The following is a 20292-nucleotide window of genomic DNA, read 5'->3' on the forward strand; positions in this document are numbered from 1 at the left end:
TCATTTCTCCCAAAAATTAAAAAAATCATGTGTTTTTGACTAGTAGAATCATTAATAAAATCTATAAAATCATTAATACTTTCCCTTACTAAGTTCAACTTGGAGATAGATTTTGTCACTATATTCCTACTAAAAATCCTATTCCAGCCTTAAAACCTTTCCAGGTCAAAAGATGAGGTAGAATTTTGGTTCATTTGTTTCCTTTCTAACTATCCATTTCTTCATTTATCTTTTGTTTCCTTTTAGTATTAGTTGTCTTGTTTACAGCTCTAAAGAGACAGAGAAAGAAAGAACCCTTGATCATCTCAAAGGATGATGTTCGAGACAATATTGTGACCTACAATGATGAAGGAGGTGGGGAAGAAGACACCCAGGCTTTTGACATTGGCACACTGAGAAATCCAGAAGCAAGGGAGGAAAGTAAGATGAGAAGAGATGTTATCCCAGAAACAATATTTCAGATAAGGCGGACTGCACCTCTTTGGGAAAACATTGATGTCCAAGATTTTATTCATAGAAGGTTAAAGGAAAATGATTTAGACCCAGCTGCTCCTCCTTATGATTCACTAGCAACATACGCCTATGAAGGAAATGATTCCATAGCAAATTCACTCAGCTCTCTGGAATCACTTACCACAGAGGGCAACCAAGACTATGATTACCTCAGTGACTGGGGACCTCGGTTTAAAAAATTAGCAGATATGTATGGTGGAGAGGACAGTGATCGAGACTGAGAAAGTAATCTGTGACCTGGTCAGTGTTAGTGGAATTCATGTCTATGTTCCTAGATAAAGTGGCCTACTCTCTCTCACTTGGGAAGAAAAAATTTACAAAAAATAGGTGTTGTCTTAGTAAGGGTTTGCTTAATCAATAAGTCAACATAAATGAATATGAACGATTGAGATTTAAAAAAAAAACTATAACTCACCCTGTCTGCCTAGAAACCTCCAATGAAAGGGTTTTATAGGGAATGAAAAGAAAATAAAAGGCTTTTTGTGCCTTTAATAATGACATGGAAACTCCATATTTTTAAATTGCTTTGCTTTACCTTTCCTACTATCTTGGACAGTGTGCATCTGCATTGTAACTTAATCTCAAAAATATACTTTAAAAAGATTAATATTACTGCCATATTTATTGAGTTAAAGAATGTCTGTGTGTTGATTCATCCTGATATTTTTATATATGTATATTTATATTTTTGTATTTTTATTAAATAAATTAGTATTTATAAAAACACCACTTACTCACGTACTTTGTTAATCATAAAGAACTGTCCAATCTTTCTGAACAAAGGAAACTGCGTATTGTGCAATACTTCATTTTTGAATGCATCTTCTTATATTGGATTAGTGGTTGCAATGTACTGTGCAAGAATGATATGGAGAGAGTGCTCTGTAATGGGAATGCAGTGTAGAAAAAAGAGAATCTATTTTGAAAAGGTGATTATAAATAAATGCACTCTAACTTGCAATGTGTATTGCTATATGACATAATAATACAGTTTCATGGTGAAGCTCGCTCCCACATATCTTCTTATGCGAACAGATGACCACTGAGAGGACTTACCAGATAGATGCCTGAGGATCTAAGGAACTATTAAAGTTTATTCTGGTAGATTTGAAAACAATTTTTAATATGCTTTCAAAGAAATTGAGTAATTAAGCTAACATCAATAATGAAAGGAAGGCTATTATATACTAATCTTATTTTGAAGCTTTGAGACAATTAGAAAAATCAGACATTTTACCAATAGTTTCTTTTAAACAAAAGAGAGCCAAGCAATAAAAAAAAGTCTAACTATATTTTATTAAAGATGTTAATGTTCTAGTCCTTTAAAGAAGTGTGTACATTTACATATTTCATAAAGCCTTAATGGCAGACAGCAAGTATATATTTTTGTTTAAAATATATTTGCTGGATAAGCTTTCATGTAATGCACACTTTTTTTCACAACACAGGATAAAAGGAATATAAATGAATCACGTGATCTAACAGAGTTGAAGGGTTTATCCACATTTGTTTAAAAAATGAAAAATATAAAACCTCAAATGCATGGAAAAGAAACAATGACAAAAATATAGGAAGTACATTAACCATAGCATTTCCATTTTTAATATCGACTTAAAGAAAACCAACACATACAGATGTCCAAAAGAACAATGTTTCAAAGTTTTCTCTTTATTACTTAGCCATTTTTCAGGTCTTTTCAGAAAGAAACTTAAGATACACATTGCCAATGTAATGTGGACTACTGAGGCACTCATCTCTTACCATAAAATTAATAAAGATGCTGCAGCCAAAGACCCTTCAGCCAGACATAAGAACCCACTCCTGCCTACTAATTCTCTTTCTATTGTGTTGACTTTCAGATAATTTATCAAAAATATTTCTTTATTATTCTTTATTTAGTCCTTCTATTATACTCTTCTGCCAGCCTGAAGGATGTATCTAAAGTTTCCTCACACTGAACTTTTTTTTTTGAGGAAAGGAATGTCTGTGCTTGTGATTGTGGCTCCAAACAAGCACCTGAAGAGCTTGGTGTGAGATGCGCATCAGGTCTGTGACACTATATTGAAAACAATAAAAATTTAGTGTCACAGAAATGTCAAAATAACCTGCAAATATGTAGCAGCTATGTACATGGAAGTGATGCAGTTACAGGGCATGAGTGTATAACTTGACAGCATAAGAACACATACTTCTGTTTTGTGCCTTTTGGAGGTGAAAGCAAAAGAGTTATGCAGTGTATGTTCTCAACCTGTTGCTGGCAAAATGAAAGTACACAGGAATCCATTAGCCTTTGAATTCAATTTCTATAACTTTAAGGCACTGCCTTAAGATGGGATAGAAGAAAAAGCAAAGGGACAATAAAAACCCATGTTCCTGAAAAGAAGTGACTGGGGGAGAGGGGAGGAGTGAAACCCAAACAAAACCAAAACGGAAAGATTATAGGATAAACTTCCCTGACTTATAGAAATTGTACTCCAAACTTCATCTTACACAGTAGAGATCTTTCAACAATCTTGTAAATTGTCATCAGAAGTCTGAATATCACACAGTGTAGTAAAATGACAAGGCAGAGGAAAAGGAAAATCTGTCCTCAAGCAAGAACTGATACAGGCAAGGTGTATGTCCGTGAAGTTGACTAGGTTTTTAAGTTGTCAAGACTTGGTGCAGGACACATCAAACTGTGACTTCAAAGAGGCTACTAGTGAAGGCAAGATAAAGGAAACAGGGTGTGAGAAATTCTTCTTCCTTGAAGACACAAAAACACTTAAAAAAATATATTTTCCACATAGAAATAATCTTATTTCTGTATTTTGGGGTTTTGTTTTGTTTTTCTTTAGTGACAGAAAGCAGAAAGAAGTATAATAGAACTGACCTCACAGAATGCTCTGGTAGAGACATGTACTCAGTATCATCATGTCATGGTACCACTGTGGTACTTTGGGAGGAGCAGAAAGTCCAGAAAATCAACAAAAAATGGTACCACCCTCTCCTTCTCTCACCCTAGGTTTTCTCATCCCATGAGTCATAGCCACTAAAGAGAGGGAGATTTAGCCTTTGTTTTCAGCAAAAGAATGTGACTTTCCCATGCTTTCCTGTTAGTTCACTAGTGAGTCCCAGAGCCCTCCCAGAGTACTTCTTAAAGCAATACGAGTTTAAAAAATGACCTACATGGTGATTTACAGATCACAGAAATTCAGGTCCCTGACACAGTAAAACGAGTAATTTCTCAAAATTACTGGGAATTTCAAGCATTCTTACAATGAATAAAAGTAGTTGACAAAAAGTAGTTTGATTCCCAAGACACAGAAGAGGAAAAGAAGGTTATGAGAGGCCTCTTAGAGTTTGATGGCTACTGTTGGTTTTACAGGTCCACATTTGGAAAACCTGGATCCAGCATGGATACTCCTACCCTAGTGTGGTGGAAGGAGCTAACTGACACAGAAATTGTCTTTGAGTTGTCCCATACAAAATGGTACTGATTAAGTTAGCTTCCTTTGGCATTTCAAGATGAGTGATATTGATGGGTACTAATTACAGAAGGTCTAACAAAAAAAGACCAGGAAAGACCAGGATTCAGCTAGACAGTAAAATAAGATAGGTCTAATAATGGGCAGAAGTGCTGATTGACAGTGGGATATGCCATGCTCATCAAAAAGCATACTCATCAAAAAGCAAAGAGAGGGACGAGAGGTCAAAATTGCTTCCAGTGATGCTTCTGCAGATTTTCCTCCCTCTGTGAGAGAACTGAGGCATTGAAGTGCTGGGCATTTCATATTTATGCACATCTTTATCCTCTGTGAAGTCATCTGTGCTTGTTCACCGAAGTTCTGGATCCATGGGACTGCCTAATATGTCAGACATCTCTCACTGAGGGGTGCAAGGCCTTGGGGTCGTAGAAGAGGCTCAAGAGGAAGGAGCAAAGTAATTTTTGTGGTGTTAATCTCACCAAGGATCTCTTTTCTGCCACTCAGAATGACTCTGTTGTGGTTCACTGCAAAGGAGAAGAAGCAGTTGGGGAAACTTAAAATTTACAAGACTAACTCAATCTCTAGCAGAAAACCTACTTGTGACTACTAAGGACCAAGATAAATTTAGTAACTCCCAGGGAAATACTGTTAGATTTAGTAATCATTCTGAACAGACTTAAATCGATTTTGAATGGGCTCTCTCCAGGGTTAAGAACAAATAAGCTGAAAAAAAAGAGTAAAAATGAACACAGAGAAATGTCAAGTAAATGTTCCAAGGGAAAAAAAAAAGACAAACATAAAACCATTCCAGCTCGATGGAGGTCTTGTTTTGTAACGTCTACGTGTTTTCTATTTCTTTTCACTTAAACTGAATTTTATACTAGTCTCACAGACTTAAAAGCTTACTCTGCTAAGTAGTCTTAGTACAAAATAATGCTGGAGACAATCTCCCACAGAAGGTTACAATTTTCAGTGAAATGCTGAAACAGGCTCCTCATTTTGCCAGATTAAGCAGCCACCACCATATACAAAAACGCCTAAAATTTTTAGTCCTTTCATTAAATGGCTGTTTTCAGAACTGAATAGTCACACACAGAACAACAAAAAAAAATACATAAAACTTTCCCTGAGTATATTTCTTATGCAACAACAGACATTAACACCTTTTTTTCTACCAAAGGCATTTCAACTGCTAGTGGTCTAATTTACAATGAACGTTGTGTTTTAAAGTTACATATGCACTTCACTTCTCACTTGTGTAAGGAGACAGACAGTACACATAAGTGTTTGGGTCTTTACAAATTGGAGAGTTGTTACATTTTATGTTTTATAATTGAATTTGTAGACAAACAAGTAGTTTCAGAAAGAAAAAAAAAGCAGAATGAGGATATCACTTTTTTTACTTCTGTCATGGGAAGATGAATGGGAAACAGAGGAATGCTAGAAGAATGTTTCAGGAATGTAGCATGGATATTATTTTGTAGGTACCTGGGTTTTTTGCTCTATATGCATGCATGAGTGTATATATATGCATATATTAAAAAAAATTCCCCACTTTATTATCTAAAAGTTTTGCCAACAGCAACCTTTAGGTATCACACCTTGTCAAACAGAGATGCCCATCTAAAAGGAAAAAAAAAACACGGCAGAACACAAGACACATTCAACTAAGCAGAAACTGGAGGATATAAAACAATCTGATTTCACAGATTGTTTTATGCTGTTCTACCATCCTGTTGTTAGAAGGTATATTTTACACTTCGGTTCAGTTTCAGTTCATGAATCATAATTCAGAAACACAGAGATCTGGCCTGAACTCTACTTAAAAATCACTTCCAAATTTGGGATTTTTCATCTTCATTAAAGTCTTGCAGACAAGAAAATGCAGAAAAGAATGTTGTGAATATCAACGTTCTTGTGTTCCAAAGAAATCATGTTGACGTTATTTCTACAGGGGAAGTGAGTGCCTTTGCTCAGAATCAGCCCACTGGTTGTCACAGGGCACCATGCAGCACAGGAAATACAGGAACATATACTTCTTTCCTTTTACTTCCTGCCCCCCATCATCCCCATTCAAAGCAAAGCACCTTTCTCCGGCTCCAGCAAAATTCATTAGAATACTTTTTAGAAAAATTTCAGATCATCAGTAAAAGCCGAAGAAGTGACAGTGTCTTGTCACAACTCCAATGTCTTTTTCTTGTGCACTGTTATAGCAGGAAATACATTTTCATAACAGTCCTGTAACTTAAAATATGAGCACATTCCTGATTTGTTAATTTTATCATGGAATTTGACACAGCTCCTGTCATAACACATATTAATATACTTTTATCAAGCTTGGAATGAACTATGTAATTTAAAAAGCATTTGCTTTTAGAGTCAGTGTGGCAAGCATTTCTCCCATTACTTCTCACAGGGGAATGACAGGCTGTACAAAGTATGCCTGCACAAACACAGATCTTGATTTTTGGTAAAATGGTAACATTGTTCACTGCTTATAGTTCTGTCCTTCAATTTACTTTTTGAGTTACTGGTAGACATTTAGACCAGACTAGAAACAGTTTATGATCTGTTTGAGTAGTGCAAGAGTATCTTTGGAGCAACACAGGATCCCAAAACCTGTCTGGGATCCTTACAGCCTTCTCTTCCCTCCAGCAGCTGGAGGCAGAATGACCATCCCAGACACTAAATCATGTAAGCATATATCTGGTACATACTAGTGGAAGAAGGGGTGAAAGATAGAGTTTCATGAGTAAAAACAGTAAGAAGAAAATTGGGGCTGGGATTTTTTGTCACTTGAGACTTGCTCTTGCAGCTGTCAGGAAGCAGGCTGCTAGTTGCTAGGGGCAACGATAATAATACTTACTTCTTATATAATGCTTTTATCCCTAGTTTTTAAAGCTTTTTTATACAAAGAAAGTCAGTGTCATTATCACTGTTTTACAGGTAGGGAAAACACTTATTTGTGCACCAGTTCCCCCAAGGACACCCAGCAGGACAATACTGAAGACAGAAGCAGAAAACTCCTCTCTCCACAGGCCATACTGCCTTGAGGAGAGCTAACAATTTAGGAGACATTAATTTATGTACTTTCACTGACAAAAATTAGCAGAAATTTTGCTTGTAATCAGATTTCATTGCCCCACAAATTTCAGACATCTTAAAAGAGGAAAACCTTGCATGTCAAAGATTATTTCCAAATTAAGTTGTTCTTTGGACAAGTCTGTGCTCTGGAGACAGATCCAAGATAGTTTCAAGAGGTCAAGTTCAGTTGCTTTCCTGGGTTGGCCTCGTGCAGGAAAGTGAATGAAAGAGGCTTTTTAATTCCAGGAACAAAGGAAAAAGGATAGACAAAGAAATGTGCAGTAAGCCCTAAAGACTGTAGGAACATGCTCAGATTTGAGAAAGAAGTAGCTTTAACCTTCATCTACCACTGAAAGCAGATTACAAGTGGTACAGAAGGGGTGGACAGTAGAGGAACATCAGGTTGTAGTACCCAGCACCAGCTGGTCTCCACTCCTTCAGAACTGATTGGGTTTCATTCCTAAGGACTCCTTCCATGCCTTTTCATTTGATTTCTTGATGAGACATTATCTTTTGATTTCTGAAAAAAAAAAAAATTAATTTTTCTCCAGCAATTCCGGATTTGTAATTTAATGACAAATCTTTCGGAACAAGCCTGAACAGCACTCAGCAGGGATGCAGAGAGAAAGCAAGACATGAAGAGGCTTTTCAACCCCATCCACTGTGTAAATGAAGGGCTTTGTTTCAACTAACACTCAAATTAGGATACAGAATGGGCACCAGGCAACACAGCAACATCCAATGGGATCCAGAGTGAGAGCCAAAGAGAGTAAACAGCTTCCCCACCTGCTAACACATATGCTGCCATCTGCAACTTACTGACCAAGGGGGAAGTTTGATCTTTTCCAAAGCAATGCCAGTGTGTTTTCTTCTGTTCCATGGACGAGTGCCTTCAGCCATCCCACACAATAGTGCCAGAATATTTTTTGTCACTGATGTTCAGCCAACCCTGCACCATTTTACAGCCAGCTTTTGCACAGCAATAGCAGTAAGGGCCAAATTTCACCCACTGCATTTTTCTTCCCAAGTCAATGATGTGCTGCTGTACTTATCAACACCAAACTCATTGCAAAGTATTATGAACACTGTAATTTTTTAGAGGTAAAAAACCCCATCTGTTAAAGATCTTTCTCTTGATTTTATGAAAAACCCTTAAAAATAAAACAAAAATGAGATTTGCATTACATCATTGATACAAACACGTACTAGTGATGCAGACTGATTTAATCCACACATTTATACACTTACAATAGAGTGAAAGCCTGAGGAAAGAGTTAGTACCTTTTATCCAACTGTATTAGCTACTTTAATAAAGCCAGCATGCTTTTAGGCTTATGAATCCCTTCTCATAAGGGGCATATTCCTGCTGTCTTTAGGGTTTACTGCACATTTCTTTGTCCATTCTTTTTCCTTTGTACCTGGAAATGACTTTTTTTACTTTCTTACAATAACCATGCTTGGAGAAAGAGCAGGACAAAGAAGAATTATTTATATACAAGATTTTTACTAATTGCTGTGGATCACAGATTTCAAGTTACAATTTGGGAAATGTCAGAATATATCATAAAAGAGGGACATATATATCAGAATGATAGCATCAAAAAGGATAGATGTGTGGGAAGATGAAAGATAATGGAAATTCAGGAGCAAAAATCAAAATCAAACATTTTGAGCTTATTTTAAAAACAGGAGTCACAGAATGCAAACAGACTGATCAAGGGACCGAGAGTGGACTATCAGAATTATGGTCAGCAACAAAGAATAGAAATTGGCTAACCAGAAATCAGCTTATGTGCCTGCATTAGGCTATTGGTCTGAGCAATACAGAGAACCACAAAACTAGAAAAGGCTAAATTTGTGAATTGGTACTATTGATCATTGGATCAATGGTGATTGATTTCAAACCTCCTTCAGCCAGCAATCACAAAAAAAATTATATTATTTGTATCCAAAAATGAGTACTTCCAAAACCAGACTTAATTTTTTAAACTAGCTTGGGGTTTTCTTAAGGATTTTGTGTAGTAACTTCAAAATAATTTCAAGTACAATTTCTCCTTCTAAGAGAATATCTTAATTTTTGTGATTGCTAGGCAATATAGTTCTAGCCTAGTAAATAGTTCAACAAAAATGGGGACTCCAAATTTATTAACTGGAAGTATATTCAATAACATATTTGCTCAGTCTCCTAGTAGAAATATTGCTTTCACTCTTAGTCGTGCCTCAAATGCAGCACAGAAGCAGAAAGTCAAGCTGTGTTCCTTTTCTGCTCATGCATCACCCATAGTTCTGCAATTAAAACTTCTGGAGTGAAAAGTGAAATAGAAGGAAGGAGAAGATTTTGTGGTATAAAAAAGGTTTTCATGAGGTAAAGTTTCTTCTGATAACACATAGGTTAAGAAATAACTTGACCTGTTCGTGAACTACGACATGCTTAAAATAATTTAAACAAATGAAACAAGAAGTGCCCTTAAAACCCAAGCAATTTTCCACAGTAGAATTGCATCATTAGAATTTGAGAAGAGGAAAAAAGTGTAAATACCAGATGTGGTCTACAAGATACTTCTCTTCAGAAACACAAGGTATTCAATTTAGAATTATGAATAGGGATATATAGATGGATTATAAGGAAATTCAATATCAAAGCACTGATATTTCTTACACTATAGAAGTATCTCCCCCCAAAAAATGTAGATGCTCATTTCCTTCTGACAGTTTAAATTTACTAAGAAAAGAGCACACAGTAATTCAGTAGAGAACCACTGTGCTGGGACATAAGGAGTGGAAACAGAATGAAGGAGTAAGAAAATATTACTCTTTCACAGAGTATCATCTGCAATATTAAATAATTGTACATAGATTCCTTTTTTTTTATTGCATAGTATTGAGATGCAGACCTGGTCCTGCAGACCTTCTCCAGTGACAAACTTTTTTATACATCTAAAATAGCCCTATTAAATTGCTTTACTGGTCAACTTTTTTCCTTTTTTTTTTTTTTTTAAAGGGTCTCATTTCTGAGCAGTGGTACATAAGCATAAAGCCTCTGGGGCATGGGAATGCCAACTTACAACCCTGCTGCGATTTTTATGCGCCTGTTTTCAAAAAGAAATGCCTATGCTAATACAGCAAAATGGTTGAATCAGCCCAGTATGTGACATTTTTTATATGTTCTCTTGCACTCCTAAGGAATATTAAAAAAATATAATGTTTCATTTCCTTTAATTTCAGCATTATACAGAAAAAAACCCACAAGAAAATATTAAATATTTTGATTATGTTTGAAAAATATTAAACATGACATTCAATGTATCAGCTGTTAACAGCGTACATTTCTTGTGCCGCTTGTCGGGATGTAATCAAAGAAAAACAAATCACCAATATGTCAGATATGGAAATTTAAATCTCAGTAGCATAAACACATTTTGTAAGCTACATTCATATATAAATATTATTATTCCCGTGTGGACCTTTCCTTTATTCTTTCCCATTTTTTGTATAATATAGCACTGAAGTTATTTGCTGTACTGCCATTATCATATTGAGATATATAGAGAGCAACAGCATGAAATAAAAAAAGGAAGAGTATTTCATTGTTTTCTGTAGGACAAATCTAGCGGGCACAGAGTTCTGTGACTGGCTTCTGCTGTTTCTGTGCCACTTCCTCTGCCACCTAGAAGGCTACCAAAAATATCACTCACAGACAAAACTGGTAACCCTAACAACAAGAAGGGGTGGACTTCTGCATTCAGAGAAATAGACCCAGGGCTCATTGCCCTAAATCACAGTCTGTGCCACTGGGGAGGATGGTGAGAAGGGTGAGAATAAAGCAGAACCTGAAAAGCATACTTAGGAGCATGGATTAGTTCTCCATGGAACTTCCCACACTGAAAGCTGGGGGAAAAATGTTCACAATTTTGTTGCTGTTGGCTTATATCGGCAACTAAATATTTGAGGCCAAATCCTTGACTTTGAAGCCTATTTCATGGGGGGTGTTATAATCCACCCTGGAAGGCAAGGGTATCTCAGATCCTTGATAACTGACCCCTTGGGGCAGATTAGAGCGAAATGACACCGAATGATCAGTGTTGATAAATAAATAAATAAATAAATAAATACGTAGGACTTATTTTAGAAGAATTTGTTCTTCTAAAAAGGTGTGCATCCATTCTGGCTATTATTATTATCTAAATAATAGATATTTAGATAGATAAATAAAGATCCTACTCAAGAAAATATATATGGAAGAGAAAAATGATAATAGTAGAAAGATCTCACAACCCATGGATCCAAGAAGACTTGATTGTTGCAATTTCAATGTCTGTTGGTTGAAGTGATGGTCTCAGTGTTGACCCACTGAAAGCAAAAAACTCTAGAGCAATTATCTGCCATAGGACAACACTGAATAAGAATGTGATTTCTACAAAAACTTGTGTTTAAAGGAAATCAAGTGCTCAGAAACTTGCCATTGTCAAATCCATCAATTGAAATATGACATCATGCTCAGCATATAAAGCTGGCTGAAGAAGGAGGAAGAGGGAGACACTTGGAATGATGGTATTGGTCATCCCAAGCCACTGTTACACATGACGGGACCCTGATCTCCTGGGAATGGCTGCTTGCCCATGGGAAGCAGTGAATGAATTCCTTGTTTTGCTTTGCTAGTGTGCACAGCTTTTTCTTTCTCAGTTCAATTGTCTCAATCCATGAATCTTCTACCTTTTGCCATTCCTATTCTCTCCCACATCCAGAGGGAGAGGTGACATAGTGAGCGAGTGGCTTGTTTGGGGCTCATTTGACAGCTGGGGTTAAACCACAATGCAGGAAAAAACACAAGCAAGGCCTCAAGCACCAACTTTGAGCTAAATTGGATGTATTTAGTCTATTTCAATAAGTTCCTCTCTTTTAACCTAGTCTCTGGAGAAAACTACTGCTCTCCCCTAACCTTCTGTGTTATTTCTGAATCTTTTTTTTGGCACATACATCTTACCAGAATCCATACTCAAATCTGTGATATTGTATCCCAATACGGCTTTCCAGTTGAACGAATATTTAGATAGGCAGGCAACTTCAGAAATACACTGCAGAACCCACAGTGCCTGCTGTGCTCCTCAGAGACATTTGGCAGGATATGATACTCCACTCTGCCAATTCCCCAGCTTCATGGAAAAGGATGTAGTTGCCCTTGGCAGGGCTGTTCTGCCCACCTGGATTGGCTTGTCTGAAAATGAGGATACTAGCCAAGGAAACTGCTACATAACACCATGCAACTTGCACAAAAGGAACACGTGACCAATTCAGTGTGGTTATTTCATGGTCAGAAATCAGAACTCTCAGAATCCAAACAGCTCCTCCACAGTCACGTCTTCTCTAGACATATCTCTTTTCACAGAAAAGGGGTGTTGTTTTGCATTTGCTATGTAAGTTTTATATCCTCTTTTCCACAGGTGATCAGGACAGATTTTGTTAGCCTCAGTCTTGTGGTTGGACTTAATCGTTAGAAAGGGAACCTGATATTAGGAGAGATTTATTAACAGAATATAATGATAAAACCCTAGTTGGGATTGTGCTACATAACTAGTTGACTCTTCTGAAATTAAAAAAAAAAAATAAAACAAAACCAAAAAGTATGAAATCTGCATTTGTTAATGAAGCTACATCTAGATTTTTCTGTGAAATATATCTGCATTCTTCTTAGAAAAGAGCAATGTTCATCTGCATATGCATCATGTGGACAACTCCTTCCAAATCTTTACGAAATATAGGTTTTGAAAAAAATTCCTATTAGAGAAAGTTAAATTTAATTCTCCACTGAGAAGGATTACATCTCACAGTACACCAGGAAAAGACTGTAGATTTGAGGGTGCACCAATAAAGCTTTTAGTCCTTATTGGTTCAGCAAGAATTCCTCCAGCATCCTGGTGATTTTGTACTACCGATAGGATTTTTTCAGTCAACCACTAAAATTGCTAAACCTATGCTATCATAAATGTTACTGCCAGATTCTAAAAGGCCATATGACCACTAATTATATCCTAGCACAGCAACTCAGTGCACCTAGATAAAAATAAAAAGCAGTGTCTTGGTTCACAATCATCATATAAATACTGCTAAGCTAACATTACTGTGTTTTTTTCAAGTTTTTGAAAAATTAGGTAACCATTTTTTATATAGCTATTTTACATTATTTGAGTAGTCTTTCACAAAGATGTCATTTTTTTTGTGATCTCATGTCTTAGTAATAATTCTAACACTAGCAGTTAAACTTGTAACCTGGTACTCCTCTCCTTAAAACAGGTAACAAACCACTCAGAATTTATTATTGTAAAACAATAATGGGAACCTACTAAACGTAGACAAGGAAATAAGAGGAAGGCTGTATAGCTGGAATGTACAATGGAAGATCATAAGTTTAACCTTGTTATGTTATAAGCAGGTTTTTCAACACAAAGAAGTAGAACAAAAATGGGTTAGATTGGTAGGATAACTAGGATTGCTATGGAGATAATTAAGGAAGATGGGATTATCAACAATGCCAAATACTGAAATCAGGTTAAGGACTCTTCATTAGCAGAGAATAAGAGGACATTAACTACTTCAGGGAGAGTGGTTTCTATGGAAGCCACAGCAGAACACTTACTGAATTTGGACAAATAATTTGCCTCAGGGTAAGAAAACACTTCTAAGAGCTGTGCTGAACAACAATAGATTTCACACCCCAAAATACCCAGGAGTTCAACATGAGAGAATTTCATGGTACTATTACACACACAAAGCACTCTGAGCAGCCTGAGAAAGAGTGAGAGAGGATAATAAAGAACTTTCTTCCATGTTGCTTTGCTTTCTCCTTGACCTTTCTTGTCAGAATCAAGAGTATAAGCAGACATTGCTAACAGATAAATTAACGAAAAAAAAAAGTAAAAGAAAGAGGTAAGAAGAGAAGGGGCTGGAGAGAAAAATGATGAAAGCTCTTTGTACTTTTCTGGGAGATGTAGCTATGGAGGAAAGGTGGGTCAGAAATAAGTCATAGGAAGACAGGCTATTTAATTTGTCTTTTTCCATGACTTGTAAATTAGGTTTTGTAGTTCACAGGATTTACCTGTGGGAGATTCTGGTAAAAAAATCTCACATTGCTCTCCAAAACCAGTTATTTTATGTCAGTATGAAAAACTGACACAAAAGCCATATACATTAAATACATTAACTGTTTATTACCCATTTGTGAACCACAATGCAAAATATAAGGAAAATAATTGCCACCTGATCTCATAATTACAGTGAAGTTACAGATTTTTATATATAGCTTAATATTTACTTTTAAAAGGCTGGGAAAGTTTAGAACTGATGTTTCAAAAAATGCCTTTGGTTTTACCCTCAAGCATGTTCTTTCATGCACTAAGTAAGAGGGTAGCATACAGGAAATTCTGGTTTATTGGTAAAGCACCATGGGAATGTTCTCAGATCCTGTGAAAACTTCAATTACTTCTTGCAGTCGAGGGGTGCAGTCCTCATTTACTGACATCAATCACAAAACTAAGGGTTTTTTAGCTATCATTAATATTATTATTGCTAGAAGGAAAAAATAGTAAAAAGATGAAAGAAAACCTGCTACACTTCTAAAACCATGGATAAAAGGCTTACTATGTTGCTGCTTCCTCTGTTAAGTAGCACATTAAAACACACTAACATAAATATACACAGCAAAACAGGATCTAATTTTCTGGGCTAGTTAGTTAAGTGGAAGCAACTTTACTGATATTGGATCAAACTATGACCAGTTTTCTGGCAGCTGTATAACTAGATAATGACATCAATGTTACACTTTACTCTTAGGTGTTTTTCATGAATTAAGGTGTTCTGCTCTAACAGTAAAGAAAAAAATGCAAATAGCAAACCAGTTTTGTTTGAATTTTCATATTTCTATTAAGATATATTTCACCATTATACTGAATGGAATCAGTAAGTTCAGGTTTCACAGAACCTGAAATCTAAATGTTTTTAGAAACATATCAATATCTGGAAGAATTTTTGTCATAATAAAAATACAGTTTTGAATGCCCCGGTCTATATTAAATCCTCCTATGTAGTATCTAAAAGTATAAATCTGGCAAAAGTGTGTTGTTCATGTTTACCAAATTAATGATTTTGCTGAACAGCAGTCATACCACATTTCTGAGAAAGCAGTGTGCTCTTTCCTGTTTCCTGTGTCTACAACTTGCAAATGCAGGACTTTTTTTACTTTTAATAATAGATATATAAAAGTTATTGTCAAGCTACTCTAAAACAAAAAGAATATACAAACATCTGTACTACCCTTATAGACTGCATACTAAAACTAAAAAATAAAAATAATAACAGCACGATTTTTACTGTAGATGCAACTGCTGCTAATATAAATACAGCAGAGATCACTATTGTTTACTTGGAAACAGTTTATTCTACCATCTTTAATAAAACATAGGCAAATCTATTAGTGTAAAAAAGAGAACTTTCAGATTGCTCTACAATATATATATATTTACTGTGGGGGTGATGAGGCACTGGAACCTGGTTGCTCAGAGAAGCTGTGGATGCCCCATCCCTGGAAGTGTTCAAGGCCAGGCTGGATGGCACTCTGAGCAACTTGGTCTAGTGGAAGGTGTCCCTGCCTGTGGCAGGGGCGTTGGAACTAGAGGATCTTTAAGGTTCCTTTCAACCAAAACCATTCTGTGATTACAAAATTTTTTTATTAATCTGGAAGACCCATGGAGAGCTAGGAGATGCTACAAAGAACATCTGCAGAACTTACATTTTATCCCCTAGTGTATATTCATTACAATACAGTATTAAATTGCTATTTATACAGTATTTTCCCAAAGGACCCTCTCTACCTTCCCATTTCATACACACCATAACTAGCTTCATAAAAGAAGAGCTCTTCCATCTTTTCTTATACTGTTATGACTTAATATTTGCCACATAAAATATCTGCTGCATACTCTGCAGATAAAGCACGGAACACAGAATTTTAAATTTTCTCACTCTTTAGTCTCTGAGATGGATCTGGCATAACAGATACTTTTATTCAAGAATTCTTACAAGCTAGGAACTAATTCTTTAGGCTACCATTGACAAATGATACACTGTGCATATTATGCACTTCTCTATCTATAGCACACTAATTGCAGTATACCTCAGGTGTAGGAATCATCTTTCTGAGAAGGTTTGCATAAGCACTAAAAAACACAAGAAAAGAAGACACATTACTTCAGGATGCTGCTGTGAATTGATATGATGTGACAGGGAGATACCAGATATTCTGTTTTAATCATTCAGGGGTATAAAATCAAGGGCCTTGCAAAAAAAAAAAAAAAAAAAAAAAAAAAAATCCCTAATCCAAGGCTTTTTTTGTGACTTACATGAAACACTATTTGAAAAAATATAGAAATTGTTCTGAGAGAAGAGAAGAGAAGAGAAGAGAAGAGAAGAGAAGAGAAGAGAAGAGAAGAGAAGAATCTGAGCTTGCCTTTTTTCCAAAGAGATGCTCTAAAAAAAATAGGCTTGTTAAACTGCACTCCCTTCAAATCACTCTCTCCCTCTCAGGAAACTTAATTTTCATTTGTTTTTGTTGGGGTTTTTTTGACTAGTACTGATAGAGTTTCAAATATAAGAATAAAACATTTCTATTCAACTTACTGCGTCCAACTTGTCTCACGTCCCCTCCCCACCCCTGCAGAAGTTTTTTTGGTTAAAGAAGGAAATAGAAGCTACGGATATGGCAATTCTCAACATGTGGAAACATGACCTGGCCTTGGACCCTGGAAAATTCCCTATTAGCTTTTGTTTATTTATTGATAAATATATAAATATATAAATATGTATGTATTTATATGCATGCACATATATAAAAGCTGCCATTACCTATCTTTTAGGAGAGAACTAAGATCTCTGTTCAGTTCTGTAAAAGAGCTTTTAACAGATGGCTACCTTCCCAGCATCGATGGAGGAAGCTGAGACCTCCCAAAAATGTATTTCCTGTAGCTCTGTATCCCAGTGCTGTGAAAGGCTTCACACTGCTTTCATCAGGTTCAGAGCTAGATGAAGTCTCTCTATGTGCACTGCACAGTTAATCAATACACACACCTTTTGGACAGAAGTTTAGAACACAACTGAAAAGTTTATAGGAATGGAAGTAGGGCATGCCCTACTTCCTCTTCACACTCTTCCCCTACTCCCCTCCTACAAGAGACAGTTGTCTGTGAACTTCTCCAATGTGAGCCCTTCCCATGGGCTGCAGTTCTTCACAAACTGTTCCAGTGTGGGTTCCTCACACAAGGTGCAGTCCTTCAGGAATAGATTTCTTCTGCATTATTCCCCACGGGGTCACAAGTCCTGCCAGTAAACCTGCTCCAGCATGGGTTACCCACTTTCCAAAAGTCCTGCCAGAAGCCTTTTCCAGTGTGGACTTCTCAAGGGGTCATAATCTCCTTTGGGCATCCACCTGCACTGATATGGGATCCTCCAGAGGCTGCAGGTGGATATCTGCTCGCTTGTGGATATCCATGGGCTACAGGAGAAAACCATGGTGTGCACTACAGGCTGAGCAGGAGAACCTCTGCTCCAGCATCTGGAACACCTCCTCCCCCTCCTTCTTCCCTGACCTTCATGTCTGCAGAATAGTTTCTCTCACATATTTTCACTCCTCCCTTCTCTGGCTGAAATCGCTCCTGAGCAGTAACTTCTCCCCTTTCTTAACTCTGACACTGCAGAGGTGTTACCACCATTGCTGATGATCTTGGCCGTGGCCAATGGTGTGCCCATCTTGGAGCTGGCTGGCATTGGCCCTATCAGACAGTGGGTGAAGCTTTCAGCAGCTTCTTGCAGAAACTGTCCCTGTAGCCCCCACTGCTACCAACCCTGGCCATCCAAACATGATACAAATCAATCCGTGACACATACACATCAGCTAGTGCTATATAACTGATAAATGCCATATAATTTTTTGTGCTAATAGAGTTAAGATATCGTCCATTATTTTTCACTCTGCATATTCAGTGAAATGATTACGTACAGGAATTTGGCTTGATGAGAAAGGAACAAAAGGCTTGAACAAAAGAAAAGGGCTCCTTGCTGTTCCTGAACACTAGAATACCTTTCACTGAACTATAATTTGTTATTCTGGCTGTTATGTTTGGGAAGACTGCTAAACTGTTGTATCTCAGAGCAAGCTGGTAGAGAAAAAAAAAAAAAAAACAAACCCAAGAGCCATTTGGGTTGTCTTGCTACAATAGAGTTATGAACTTTTAGATTTGCAGTATGTCAAGAGGTAAAACTTTGAGCAGCTATTCAATACTTAGGAATGATTGTAATGATGTTTAATTCCCTCTTGTATAATGTTGTTACTATGGCAACTAAAAATTCTGAGCTGGTGAAGCCAAAACTGCTTTCAAATTTCAAAATATTTCAATAATATGTTTGCTTTTTTGTTTTTTTAAATAATGCATTTAGACTTCACATGTTTCAAAATGTATGAATAATGACACCACAACATTATGTTGACAGAGTAAACAGTCAAATAGTAAGTTGGGACAGAAAGATTGCAAAAGCCTCTGATAAGAGTCTTTGTTGGTAATTAGGACATGCAGCAAAAAAAAGCATATGCCTGAACCTAACACAAGTAAGCTCATCTAGTGTATCATCTTTGTGAGAGCGTTCAGCCTAAGGAGCTAAAGCCACACCTTGACACAGGCAGTTTACTATTTTGTTTCCTTTTTTTGCCTATTTACAAAAATCGCTTTCCCCCCCCCCCCAGAAATCATCACCCAATAATTTGGTTATGAGGCAGCTGATGAGATGTGAATTGGCTTGCTCCTTCTGCAGAGAAATGCTACTTTACTGTTCATTGCACACCCTTAACTCTTTTCCTGTAATGCTACTGCTTAGAGACTCAAAACTTTATTTTAACTTTTAAAGGTAAAACTAAGTATTCCCTCAGCATCCCTTGGCTTGGTCTATAACAAGAAATATTCACTTTGAGTAGGAGTCTGCATTCCTTGTAAAAGTAACTTGCTTGATGGCTTCAGTGGGAGTCTTAGTTGCAGAAAGAATTCAAGATAGAGCTTATAAATATGATGTGCAGCACTTCTGTATTCCTCATAGGGCAGCCAGAAATATGGAATTCTACACGCACATACCTATTTTCAGAGGCTACTTAATAGAATTACATTGAGTTTTAATAAATTCAAAGTATGCATTTTGCAAAATATGTTGGGATCATTCTGGAGGAAAAATGCGGTCGTTTTTTGTAAGATAACATTAAACAAGGAGAGAGGAAATGAGAGAGGAAATAAATGGCATCATAAAGCAGTGCACCTCTCTTTGAAAAGCTCAGTAGATCACAAAAATCCTCATGGACATGTTAAGTATATAAAGCATCTAAACACCTTTACAAAGCAGTTCCTCATTTCAATGCTCTGATAATATTAAAACCTCAAAATATGGTTCTTACGGGTTAAATAATTTTGAAATACATGAGTTTGGAACAGACAGTGGAAGCAAGTGGATTCTGTTTATTTGTTTCCTTACAGTTTCATGTCTAGCTTGGATATTTATTGTCTCTCAAACAGCTCAAAAAGCTTCTTAGACTCTCCTGGCTCCTCACTGCAAAGCACCAAAGGAGCCTGTCTCAAAAGCAGCTACTACAGACAAATTAGAGAATGTGTCATACTAGTGCAGTGTATGGTAAGAGCTATTATGTGCCTTCAGGAGCAGAAAGTGGTGGGAGAAGAGGCACCCCACTGATAGCCTGTGCTGGTTTCTCAGAAAGACTCCAGACCTGACAAGACAAAATCCAGTAAGCAGGTACAGAAGATTTTAGAGTGGCAACAATAAAAACACAAAGAAGCAGAAACTGGTTTTTTAGCAGAACGGAGTAGCAGCAATTGGTACTGACTCTGAGTGTTTGGGATAAATTGAATTCTGAACCAACAAAATTCATTCTCTCTCTGGGCAAGATAATCTGGAGACAAAACAGTTGTGACCTATCTGAGCACAAACCACAAATGGTTTTGGAAAAATCCATAAAGAGCAACAAACAGAAAGAGTACACAGAAATAAGTTACTGTGAGAAATTCACTGCTGCTTGCATCCACCTTCTTGAACAATTAATGTGAATTATTTTTTTTTAGTATCTTTAATGTCTTTTCAACACTTAACCAAAAATTTAATATTTCAGTTACACACACACAAGAACTTC

General features: G+C 36.6%; 1 protein-coding gene across 3 annotated transcripts in view; it reads left to right on the plus strand.

Annotated features, from left to right (window-relative positions):
- The window catches only part of CDH9 (cadherin 9), a 99324-nt gene extending 98274 nt beyond the window's left edge, over positions 1-1050 (plus strand). For all 3 annotated transcript variants that reach the window (XM_032117449.1, XM_032117458.1, XM_032117467.1), the window contains one exon: positions 247-1050. In XM_032117449.1, coding sequence (XP_031973340.1) covers positions 247-734 — 488 coding nt within the window. In that variant the 3' untranslated portion in view covers positions 735-1050. The remainder of the gene's footprint in view (positions 1-246) is intronic.
- Positions 1051-20292: the final 19242 nt, after the last annotated feature.

Source organism: Corvus moneduloides, chromosome 1, assembly GCF_009650955.1.
Source record: "Corvus moneduloides isolate bCorMon1 chromosome 1, bCorMon1.pri, whole genome shotgun sequence".
In the NCBI taxonomy this organism is placed as follows: domain Eukaryota; kingdom Metazoa; phylum Chordata; class Aves; order Passeriformes; family Corvidae; genus Corvus; species Corvus moneduloides.